The sequence below is a fragment of the Nyctibius grandis genome, chromosome 6 (assembly GCF_013368605.1).
Source record: "Nyctibius grandis isolate bNycGra1 chromosome 6, bNycGra1.pri, whole genome shotgun sequence".
Classification (NCBI taxonomy): domain Eukaryota; kingdom Metazoa; phylum Chordata; class Aves; order Nyctibiiformes; family Nyctibiidae; genus Nyctibius; species Nyctibius grandis.
In genome coordinates this window covers 9,488,896-9,501,432 of record NC_090663.1, presented here as the reverse complement: position 1 = coordinate 9,501,432, position 12,537 = coordinate 9,488,896, and the positions used below count along the sequence as shown (strand labels likewise).

Here is a 12,537-nt window from a genome sequence, read left to right as displayed (position 1 = left end):
CAAAGTTGCTATTTGTTTAAATAAGTTACAAAAGTTGATATCTCAGGCTAGAAGAAGCTGTAGTCTTGGTTATTCTTTAGTTGGCAGGCACTGTACATACATACCGCGTACAGACACATGCCAAATCTGCTTTGCATTGCTTTTTGCATTGTACAAGTCACAAATCTGACATCATTAAAGCAGTTAATTACCTTTGATGGAAGGCTGCAGTGAGGCCATCTACATTTATCAAACAAGCAGCTGGTTAAGATAATAAGTACGCTTGCCCCTCCCACCCCGGCGCTCCCCAAAACGCTATTATCTGTCTCACGTTGCTTCTCTGGAGTGGTTAGGTTTGGTGCGCACGTTAATGTGCAAATGTGTCGCCATAGGAACTGCAGCCTCCATTACGCCTCAATGACACCATTCAGCAAAAGCCAAAACTAAAAATAACAACGACAACAACAACAACAACAAAAAAACTTTAAGAAATAAAATAAAAACAAACAAAACAACCCCAAAAGGCAGCAAGGAGAAAGTCCAACGCACATGCGAAGTCTGGCCTGGGTTACGCGAGGCTACGGAACAGCGCAGGGAGATATTTAGGTTTGATCTTTAACTTCACTCTATGGTACAACGGGGCTCAGAGTTCAGCCGGTCCGAGTCTGTGCTGGCTTAAGGAAGGCGGGTGGGGACGGAGCGGAGTCGTGGTTACGGGATGCGCCCAGGGTCTCTCAGACGTTTGGCAGAATGAGGCACATCCAAAAAAAACCCAAAAAAAAGTGCAACACCAGTGCGGTGGCGGCAGCGCGATGTGTTCAGGTGCGTGCACGCACTTTCCTCTTCATGCATTGCAGCAAGCGGGTTGGGGAGGGGGGGTCTGCACCCCCCACCATTTCTTTGAAAACTTAACCAGTAAATAACGGCAAGACGAATGCATATTCTACTGACCGGTGCATGGAATACTGAAAACTGCATTCAAGTAATATTTCCGCACTATTATGATGCATCGCTAGGTTATCTTACACTTGGGAAAGGAGAGGGCTATGTACACCAGAGCAGGGGTATGTTTTGCAGTTTCTGTGCTTTCCGGAGGTACCTGGGAAGGAGAGGCCGCCGTCCGCTCCGCTCCGCGGGACTCCCAGCACCACCACCTGCAGCGTGCGAGGACGGGGCGCCGCTCGGCCGGACCATCGAGCTGCACGGAGCAAACCAAAACATGACGTGAGGGCACGAAAACTCAACCCAGAATTGGCAAATCAACAGTGACGAGAAATGAGGGTACAATTTTGAAGGGGGAGGAGGAGGAAAAAAAGAAAAAAAATATTTTTTGTCGTTTGGTTGTTTGGGGTTTTTTTTTTTTTATTCTTCCCGCAGCTGCAGGCGGTAGCGGTGGTAGCGGACCTGGAAAAACATTCTCTCCAGTAAGGAGCGCGTCATCCCCGGCAGGGCGTAATGTTCGACGACACCCACGTGCTTGAACCCCAAGGACTCGTAGAGCTTGTGGGCTGCCATCTTCACGGCCGTGGTTCCCAGCACGACGGAGGAGTAGTTGTTGAGCATGGCAAACTCCAGCACTTTGCGGCCCAGGGCCTTGGCGATGCCTTTGCCGCGGTAGTTGGAGTCGACGGACATGCGGCGCAGCTCCACCGTGTTGTCCTCCTCGTTGCCCCGCGCCGCCACGATCCCCACCACGTTGCCGTCCAGGACGGCGACCCAGAAGCAGGAGCCTGCGGGAGATAAAGCAGCACATGTAGCTGCCGGCTGCCTCGGGCAGGCAAAGCAGGCAAGGCACCCGCTCATGAACACGCTGATGGGAGCTGGGCTCGGGGTCAGAAATCACCTCTCTGTCACAGGTGGGGACTAAGGACCTCCCTCAGTAAGGACTAAGTTGTGGGTGCTCCCTCCCTGGCAGTGTTCAAGGCCAGGTTGGATGGGGCTTTGAGCAACCTGGTCTAGTGGAAGGTGTCCCTGCCCGTGGCAGGGGGGTTGGAACTAGATGATCTTTAAGGTCCCTTCCAACCCAAACCATTCTGTGATTCTGTGACTAAACTTTCTTTTCCCTTGACACTGTGAAGGGAGTGTTGTTTTCCAGAGGAAAATCCACAGGGAAGTCGCTACAAACCAAAACGTGAGATTCCTACGGACTGTTACAAAGTGCATTGGGAAGCCATCACAGATGGGTAACGATCCTCAGCTCATGGTGGCACACGACGGGCACCTTCTGACCTGCACACAGTCACGTTCTCCTGTCCTACCACTAACTTCACTGCAGTGAGTCTCGGATCCCTCCCAGCACAGTACAACCCATCTTTGCCTGCTTGCTGCATCCCACCCTGAGATCTGGCAAAATCCAAACTGGGCAGCAAGATGAGGAACTAGGATCACAAAAGCCAGCGAAGCACGAACAGGGGAAAATACCATATGCACCCCTCAGAAAGAGCATCTCCTGTGCACAGCCAACATCAGGCTCACCCACACCTTTTCCCCCACAGTTTGGGGTTCTCATGGCCAGATCCCCCTTGCTTTGGAGCTGCTGCTCCTCCTCTGCTGGTGTGTGCCAGGCGAGAGCATCTCATGAGCCGGAACCATGGTGCTCAAGCAACTCAGGCCAAAACCATGTAGAGTTTCAGTAAGCAAAACAAGCCCTTCCTTAATTACAGCCCAGCACTAATCAGCTGGCAGGGCTGCTCCAGGAACGAGGATGTGGCTTAATGAATAGGCTGTGCTTTTGGGGGTGCAGGGGGTCAGCACTGCTGCTCTGCAAGGGGGCTGAAGGCTTGGTAGGGCAGATGCTGCCTTCAAGAGGTCAAAGCAAAACCCATCTAGTCAAAGCCCAGCAGCCTGAAGGACACCCAGCCAGTCTCGGGGTGAGCAGCCCAGGGTCTCAAGCGCTCCAACCACAGCCCCAGTTATGAAGCTCAAATAAAACTGGACCTCACTGGAGAGGGGTACTGATATCATCCCATCCCACCGCTCATACTGGCCAACAAACATTAAGGCCGATGCAATTAGAAACTGCTGTGACTTTGGAGTATTACAGCATCACTTGGCCCCACCAGCAAGGGGACTTGAAAAAAAACAAAAAATTAAAGTGTCGAACTACTCAGATCTTAACTAAAGATCGTCACAGAAAATCCTGGTGAAGAAAAAGTGTCTTCAACTGAACTGAAAAGACCAACGCTGTCAGCACAGGGCAACTGCAACCTTAGCTTGGGTACTGCTTAATTAACACCCAAGAAAGCCACTATTCAATTACAGCAGCTAACGAGGGGCACCAACAGGCCTCTCACCAAGAAGGAAAGTGCTGACTTTCAGTGCTCAGGAGGAACATGGCTTCACCCAGAGAGAGAGAGGATCCCAACATGGGAGAAACCCCTGGCACACTGTGACCTGCTGCAGGCGGTGGTCTTCTCCTTCCCCAGTGCTAAGCAGAAGGAAACCTGACTTGGGCAGCAGCTCCATCGTTAGCATCAACCCTGCCAACTAACCCAACCCAAATGCACAGTACGTCTCCATTACTGGAGGAGAGCAAAACACAGGGCAGCAGGAGGTGCCTCCTCGGCTGCTGCCTGTGGGACAAACGCACCTTGCAACTCAGCGAAGCCATGGGAAAGAGACGGCCGAGGTCTCCACGACTCCCCGCAGCACAGCCCAGCCGCTGAGGAAAAGCCGGGTACAAACGAAGCGCGGGAAACCAGCCCAGGTTCAACCCAGCATGCCGGGCTCGTCCCCACCTTCAGAGTGATGCGCAGCTCCAGTGACGCTCACTTCTGTTCCCACGGCGAGCAAGTCATTACACTGTCGCTATCTAGGTCAACAGCTAATTGTTAAAACACCAGGACCCATCCTGACCCATTTATCAGAAGCAGTTACAATGCCTCTCCTCTGCTGCCACGCCGACAGCACAGCTCGTTCCTCTGCATTTGCCGGGATCTCAAAACGTGATTTATTCAGACGTGACCCCTGACGAAGACCTGCAAGCACTGAAACCCATCAGTCGCTTTCCCTCCGAATACAAATCATAAAATCATAGAATCGTTTTGGTTGGAAAGGACCTTTAAGCTCACCAAACCGCAGGGCTGTGAGAGCTCACCACTCTCTGCTCCGCAGCCTTGTCTTTAAACTGCCTGTCACGTGGTGGCTCTGCCCAAGGCACCCCCCAGCCCATCCATCACACCTCTGGCCGCATGGCAAGTACACCACGAAATCATGGCCACGGTGACCCTCACCCTGACATGCACAGCCACCAACTTCAGCTCCCGTGGTATAACCCAAAGAGGGGGTCGACGAGTCCCCCCATGTTCGGGGAGCAGAGGTGGGATGCTCCCCCAGGGACATGCGCTGTTGTCCCCAGCACCCACCTTGTCCTGAGGCAGCCCCAAAAAGAGCCACAAAGTGGCCGGTGGCAAGCCACCATGTCCCTGTCACCCAGCCGTAAGCACAGCACCCCTCCAAGAGCTATCAATCAGACACATCAATCCTGGCTTCTCTCCGCCCAAGGTTACGTGATTGCTTCCCGCTTTTATTCCTGATTTTCCCTTCTTAGCAAGCAGCTCTCTCCTGTGCCCACCAAGCCAGAGAGGCTGCTAAAGGCCAACCAGCAACACTTCCCACCCTTGTAAAACAGCACATTTCCAGTATTTTTACGTCCTTTGTCTATTTAAAACCCGAATCACAGAATCATTTTGGTTGGAAAGGACCTTTAAGATCATAGAGTCCAACTGTCAACCCAGCACTGCCAAGTCCACCACTAAACCATGTCCCTAAGCACCACATCTATAGGTCTTTTAAATCCCTCCAGGGATGGTGACTCCACCACTTCCCTGGGCAGCCTGTGCCAATGTTTGATAACCCTTTCTCTGAAGAAATTTTTCCCGATATCAAATCTAAACCTCTCCTGGCACAACTGGAGGACGTTTCCTCTCATCCTAAATCTGGACATGCCTGCAAGGCAGAGCCCACAAGACCCTTCACACCCCCCAGCCCCCCTCCCACCACCCTCCAGGACAGAGGCCATACCCTCACACCCATCCATCCCGGCAGGGACTGGCCCCTGTTGCAAGCAGCATGACAGCAAACCCACACTCCTTGTTAGTTTTTACTTACAACTTTAAAGCTTAATTATAATGATTTTGAGTTCAACGTGAAAAGAAATAGTATCTGGCACATCTCCCAGCGCGTGTTGTGCACGCAATGCTTATAATTAGCAGCAGACAGGACACATCTGCTCAAACAATGCGAGTTGTATTCGGCTCTCGTTTACACCAGCGCCATCAGTCCCCAAGACTTTCACCCTGCCACCCACCCCGTGTCTGCGCACACTCTGAGGATCACCAGTGGCCAGATCCTTCAGCCTGCTAAAGACACCTCAGGTTTCCAAAGGTGGCTACAAGCCCAGGGGTTGTAGCCCACCTGTGGGGCTGTGAAATCCCTCCTCTGGGGAGCTGTGCCCCATTCAGGTGGGGATTTGCTACCACAAGCTGTTTTGGGGTCCTACCACATGCTGTTGACCTCAAAGTGAGACCTTCTCTCCTCCGGACAAATCCTCCAGTTTCAGAGCAGGAAACTTGAAGATCTTTGGTTTGTTTTTACCCAAACTCCCTGTGTTCTCGGCAATCCTAGCCATCCACACCTCCTCACTGCATCTGCTCTTCCAGCAGCGCTTACTCTGGAGCAGGATAGAAGCACCCCGAGAAAACCACTCCACACTGCCATCCCCCAGGGCTGGGGGCATCTCTTTCCCATCTTTTCTGAGCCAAACGGATTGACTCAGAGTCTGTTTTGGTTTTGCACTTTTTCATACCTAGGATGAAATAAAATTAACTTCATCTCACCTGTCAGTAATGAACAGCCTTATTGCTCGCAGTGCTATCAACAGTAGGAGCTGACCTTTAACTCTCTCACGCCGCTACCTGAAAATAATCACTGCTGCAAAGATAAACACAAACCCTGAAGGCTACAACTCCCCCTGTCCTTCAGATACTTCTCTCTGTCAGCGTCTCTGCCTTCACTCTCATCTGCTTCCACCTTCTGGGGTTCCTTCCATCACTCATCACTATGGCCATCCAAAGCCCTTCCAGCTTGCCCTGCCCTAAGCTCCTCTCTTGGTTCTTGACCCTGCAAGAAAAGTCGCTCCAAAGTCTATTCTTCATGGACATCTTGCATTTAACTCCAGCTGCCCTGGAACCACCACTCTGGAGTACTGGAGGTGCCTAGTGGAGGCATTAGCTGGTTCCAGCTAAACACCAGCCTCTTTGCAGCACTGCCCCTTGCCTCCCAATCCACCCCTGCCCCTCTGGGCATCCAACAGGCAAAGGTGAGGAGAAGCAACCATGGAAAGCCCATCACCACCCTGCTTAGTTCCCTCCACTCCCCAGCCTGCTGCCTCACCATGCAGAGTCTGGACTTCAGGAACAGGCAAAAGCCATAATAAAGAAATTTTTTATGATGAGGGTGGTGAGATACTGAAACAGGTTGCCCAAAGGAGCTGTGGGTGCCCCATCATTGCAAGTGGTCAAGGTCAGGTTGGATGAGGCTTTGAGCAACCTGATCTATTGAAAGATGTCCCTGCCTATGGCAGGGGGGTTGGACTAGATAATCTTTAAAGGTCCCTCCCAACCAAAACCATTCTATGAAAAAAAAAAAAACCAAACCCCCAAAAAACAACAAAACCCTTGAGGTACACACATCTGTGGAAAAAAAAGCACAAAACAGTTGTGACGTGTGTAACAAGGAAGATGATTTTGGGTTGTTCATGCTTCACAGATTTGGTGAAGTTACTCTGGTTCCTCCAGCACATCGACAGCAGTCAGCCTGGGAGCCCAGGTCAGCAGTGGATGGGTTTCAAGACAAGGAAGTTGAGCTCCAAGGTATCTCCATGCCTTATCATGCCACAAGGATTCTGCTGTGCTTAAGTCCATGAGTCACAGGACAAAACTCGAGAGGATGTGCACACACTGGTGTGAGTTGTACATGAGGCAGGTTGCTTTGTTTGCAAGCAGGAGTGTTGAGGAGAGATATCACGGTGGGATAAACAAGACCTACAAGATGCATTGTAAGACAAAGTAGAGCCAGGGCTCTCATTCCTCTTGCCTCCTTGAAATTAAATACTTGGCACAGCAAGATGCAAGTGGTTCTATCTTATCTTTCTGTCCTTGTCCATGTGTTCTCTGTTCTCATCGACAATATCTTTGCCTACTCTGGGCAACAAACTAGACCAACTTATCAGCAAGTAACTCAAACCACGTAGCTGTCTACCAACCCACACTTCACCACTGCAAAGCCTCCTGCTCCTCCAGGACCATCATTTAAGATATATTTTGCTTACTGAACACAGAAAGAGCTGCTGTAATAGTGAAATTACGAAAAGAAACACAGCAGTGTCAGACATGGTTCCTCAGCTGATGGCACCCAGGGCCTGAAAGCACACGCGATGGCGGTGTCTTTCTGCTCGAAATTTAAGGATGATTCCCAGCTTTTGAGGGCCAAAAGAGAGCGTTCTTCTAATCCGCTTGCCCCTCTCCTGCAGCGCGGGCTGCCCTCAGGCTCCACACACCGCTGCTGGCCGGAGTGGTGGCACTGCGCTGGCTGCTCATCCTCCACCCAAAGCACCCATCACTCCTGCCCAAGGAGGACATGCTGTGCCATCCCCCAGCTGTGCTTGCAAGCCTCCTCTCCCACTCTCCTCCACCATCACGAGCTGCACAGCTCTCCCCCGCACAGCCGACGAGGATGGTAGGTGAAAATAAATTCATTTATTTTTGCTGCAAACTCTTCTCCACCCTGCGGTGAATAAAAGGCTGGTGGGTGGATGGGTGGAAAGATTGGAGCCAAAAGCAATAGCAGAGAGTACTGCTAGAAGAGTGGGAAAATGAGACATCAGCCTTCCCCACCAGCACGAGTCCTGTGTGATTGACTATAGCAGGTTCCCACAGCTTTCTGAAGCCCCTCAGTGCTTGAGGACCGCTACTGCAAAAAACAGAATTTAACAGCAGTGTGTTGCTCTGACAAAGCAAAGCTCCATCTGCCAGGTACTTTTAAAATCCACTGTTTTCTAGTATTTCCACAGGAGTAAGCAAAGCTCTGCCACCCCAAAATGTCCTGAACTCACACTTTGTTCCTCTTCTGTGCCTGCACCCACACACCAGGGTGGTGAGGGGGTTCAGGGCTGAGCCAGATAAAACCCATCGCTGCTTTCCATAGGGCTGGAGAGAGGACAGAGCAGCTCCTGTGGCCACCACGGACTGCTGGTGCTGATTTTGCACGGGTGGGGGTTGTGTCCCTGCTGGGAGGAGTTTTCCTTGGAAGCTCAGCACAGGGCAAGAATGGAAACCTTGCCCAGAGGCAGGCCAGTCTTTTCCCTCTTTCTTCAAAGGTGGCACTGCTGTTTCCCACAGCCGAGCTCTTATTAACTGTTTGAGGGTTATTTGTGGAACATAATTTCCAGACATGGAGCTTCTCAAGGCAATGTCCCATCAAGCACTGACTGTGATTTTCAGTTCTGCTTTAGCATGTCACAGTGACACAATTAATGAACTCCCCTCCCAGCTCAAAGCTGTCCTGGGTGACATCCTCAGAGCATCATCCAGATGAAGGGACCAGCAGAGCCACTCAGCAGCTACCACCACTGCTGGGAGAACCTGCCAGGCGAATGCCAGCTCCTCTGCGTGCTTACAGCAGGAAAGCACCCAAAGACTGGCCACCGTGAGAAAAGGAAGCTGCTAACAAGAGAAGCTCTGGCCAGGCCAGATGTGAGCTCTGGCAGGGGATGGAGGATGCCCACAGGCTCGATGTGTGTCTTCAAGGGCTTTGCTGGGAGGAGCAGCATCCTGCACCAGGCAAACCTCCCTCTCCAGCCTAGATTCTCCTCCAGGCTGCTAGGAAGGGGCAAAAGGAGGAAAAAAAACCCCAAAACCAAAAAACCCCTAAAATTAGTCCTGTGCTTCCCATAGGACAGGACCTGCAATTGCGTGTGTCCCTCGCTCTTCATGTACCCACATAAAAGCTTGCCAAAACCAACAGGCTTCCTAATCCTAGAGATCCAAATGCCCCCAAACTCCTCCCTGTGACCCACTGACATACTGCGGCGCAGCCCCGTGCAACACCACTGCACAGAAATACCAGGACAGAGGAAATGCAACATGCTGGCGCATCATGAAGCTTTAAATATTTGCCCTTGGAGTCACTTGTTCAGCATCCAGTGCCACCTTTCGGTGTGATTTTGGCCAGAGCAGCAGCCCTTTCTGCCATGCAGGGGTGGTCCGAGCAAGGCAGTGCAGAGGGAACCGGGGGGTGTCCTGCACTGGACACAGTGCTGTGCAATTATTACTTATTTATAGACAACAGAGTAAAAAGCCCCGCAGTTCAGTGTCTCGCCTCTCCTCCTGCCAGCACTATTTATATACATTGCTTTAAGGCCGTGTGCGGCAGCAAGTGGACACAGTCCCCAGCCCAAAGCTGGCTGTGCCCCGGCCGTGTACTGCTGATGCTGTTTAAGTCCCTGCCCTTTTATCCTGTCTGGGTTTTGAAGAGGGAGCAGAGGAACTGCACTTGAGGCAACTCTCCCTCCTCCTTCCCCTCCATCCTCAGCGAAACGCGAGGCAGACCAGCCGAGTCACATCAGTGTCAAGGGAGAAAGAAGGCTCTTCTGGGGAGAGCACAGCTGCTGTGATGTGAACGCTGCTGGCAGGAGGAGTTTGGGGCACAGACATGGCACATCAGCTGCTGCCCGGCCACAGACGCAGTCAGCTGGGGTGAAGGGACTAACCAAGGACAGGCAACCTGCTACAAACTGCAACTGCTCAGCTAGGTGGGTTGGGGAGGGATTTATTTGTGTTTATGAGGCATGTTCTCTCTCCTTACCTCCATCTTTCCCATGTCTTGAGTTTCTCTCCCTTTCACCCTTCTAGTTCCCCTGGGCTTCAAGCAGGGCTGCATAACAGCTCCAGCTTTTCCTAATAGCTCTACACATGACTTCAGTTAAAAGGTATTCCTGGAGGGCTCCTACAAAATAATGGCATTTCAGAGTAGTTTATGGCCATGGAACTGGGTGAGATGTGAGAGACCCTGACTCCAACACTCCTGACACCCATGAGCATCCCTCTACACCAGACAATGCCCAGGCATGGTGGAACAAAAAATGTCAGGGACACACAAGAAGTACTCATGCATGAAATTAGAAATGCTGTGGGACCCCTTCCTTCCCATAAATAACTCCACACAACCTACCACCGCAGGATTCATTGCCCCGTTATAAATAATTCCCCGCTGGAAGAGCATAGGGCAACACATCTATATGCCAAGGGTGGGTGACACCCTTTGATTCATGGGGCACCTGAGCAGCAGGCAATGAGATCACCTACACAGCATGAAAAGAGATGGATGATTTGGTCCTGAGCAACCAGCTCAGCTACTTCTCCATCCACCTTCTTTTCCATCCTTGCTACCTTTCTCCTTTGTTGTTATTACTGAGGGCTGAAGCTACTTGCAACTATCTCTAAGCTCAGGCAAAGCCTCTAGAGCTGCAATCAGCAGGAGATCGGTGGGATGACAGTGACATCCAGAATCTGACCTGCAACACAGCCACAGCATGGTTCCACGCACGTTCACTACCAGAAACACTGTGACCATGACCCACAACAGCAATGGGTCTCAAACCACCCCAGGAGACAGGAATTCAGAGGTGGCCTCTGCAGCTGATAAACCCAAGCATAAAACAAGACATGGGGGGTGATGGGGTTTTGGACTGCAGGCAACAGCTGGCCTAAAAATCTGATCAAACCCAAAAGCATATTTGGATTCGTACTGGTATATGCTGTAATGTGCCACCACCGATAAACCTGGAGCAGCAGCACATGCTGCACAGGTGCTGGTCCCACCAGGAGGTTTTGCTGCAGCCCAGCTTTACCTTCACCTGGGGATGCAAAGGGTGGTGGGGTCACAATTTAGAGGAACAGCACAAGAACTGACTGCCATCAGTTTCTGCTCCACACTTCCTGATGGAGCTGGTCCATCCTCAAGAGCACCCAGCTGCTTTACCATAGGTATTCTGTTTTAGAGTGTCAAAGCCCCTGGAAAACCCCTAAGATGGTGACAGCTAGCTATAGTTTAACTTTCACTCTCATATTTTGATTGGAGAAGAGAAAAAACACATTCTGCAGCACATGGACTTCAGAAAGCAGCCAGGTTTGGTCCTAAACAGCATCTTCTGCCACCACTGCTGGGGATGTAACCCAGCAGGCATTTCTAATCTTCTTAAAACCTTTGCTTTAAACCTCACCCTGTTCCTCCAAAACACCTATGGGACAGCTCCTCACCCCTCACCCAGGCTCCTCACTCCTCTAAAGCTTCAGGAGGACCCAGAGTGCGTGTCCGGATCAACGCAAGCTGCTCGTGGCCATACCCCACGTCAGCACTGCACCGGTTGATTTTTTCAAACAGGCTTCAGTCCCGCAGGGCCCAGAGTGGCATCACGCATGATAGCACCGGGGGGAACTCAGCAAAGCCCCGGGAAGTGCTGGGTACGTCTCGGGAACAGGCTTTTGATGAGACAGCTAGAAATCCAGGCGATGCCACAGACGGAGTAATGACAGCCCTTCCAGCACATTTCAGAGGGTGCTATATTAAGAAGTGCACCAGCAGGACTTTAAAATCTTGTATCTGGCACTTTTTTGCTGGCTGTGATGCACCTTGAAAAGCAAAGACTGTAATAAAGCCAACATGTAACAACTGTTGAAGAAAAAGCTGCAGAAGCGGCTACGGGGGATTAAGCCCCTGGTTATCAGGGCATGTTTAGCCTGGTCCATCGCTCTGCTCTCCGCTACTGAAAAGAAGGACAGGCTACAGAGACAGGAGAGACAAAGCCACCGATGCAGTGATTGGGGTCTACCTGCTGGGTCATCAAGAGAAAGCACAGTTTGAGAAACCAGGCATTGTCTGTGGGTTTTGTGTGTGAGCAATTGTTATCGATAAGCAAAGAATTAAATAGCTTAAAGGAACAGATAAAGACTAGAATATGCAATTTTGGCCCAGCATTGTCCTCAGGGCTAACTGGATGGTGAATCCCAGCTCAGTGGAGCTGGCTCAGCAGAATGGACCGGTCTGCACAAATAGACAAAGCCAGAAAAAAGTATTCAAAGTACTTTCAGAGTAGATGTTCCCTATGCATCCCAAATCCACGCTAAGCCCATCAATTGCGGAGTCAGACCTTGAGTAAATCAACGCTTCAGAATTTAGACTGGTTTTTTAGTTAGAAGTTTAAAGGAAAGAAGAAATCAAACCCTTCTGCCAGCTTTGCTAGCCAGCATCCTCACATAAAATGCTCAGAAGACTGACATGACAATTAGCTTCTTGTTAGTTAAATTAGTTTACAAGATAAAATGTGTTGCTGGCTGTGTTTTAAGCCAGCTCTTTAAAAGGACATCGCTAAGGCTCGGTCTCCATCTTCTACAGCAATCTTTCACTATATGGTTTTATTGCTTTCAGCAGGGTACTAAACTTACGTTACAGCACTTTCCACTTCCAAATACTGGAAAAAAACTGGAAAAATCTACAATT

The 12,537-nt window shown here is 50.8% G+C and overlaps 1 protein-coding gene across 1 annotated transcript in view; it reads right to left on the bottom strand.

Moving 5' to 3' along the window:
• Positions 1-1,341: 1,341 nt before the first annotated feature.
• Positions 1,342-12,537, bottom strand: part of NAT8L (N-acetyltransferase 8 like) — a 29,624-nt gene continuing 18,428 nt past the window's right edge. The window contains exon 3 of the mRNA XM_068403995.1: positions 1,342-1,709. Within this exon, the coding sequence (XP_068260096.1) occupies positions 1,342-1,709 (368 nt within the window). The remainder of the gene's footprint in view (positions 1,710-12,537) is intronic.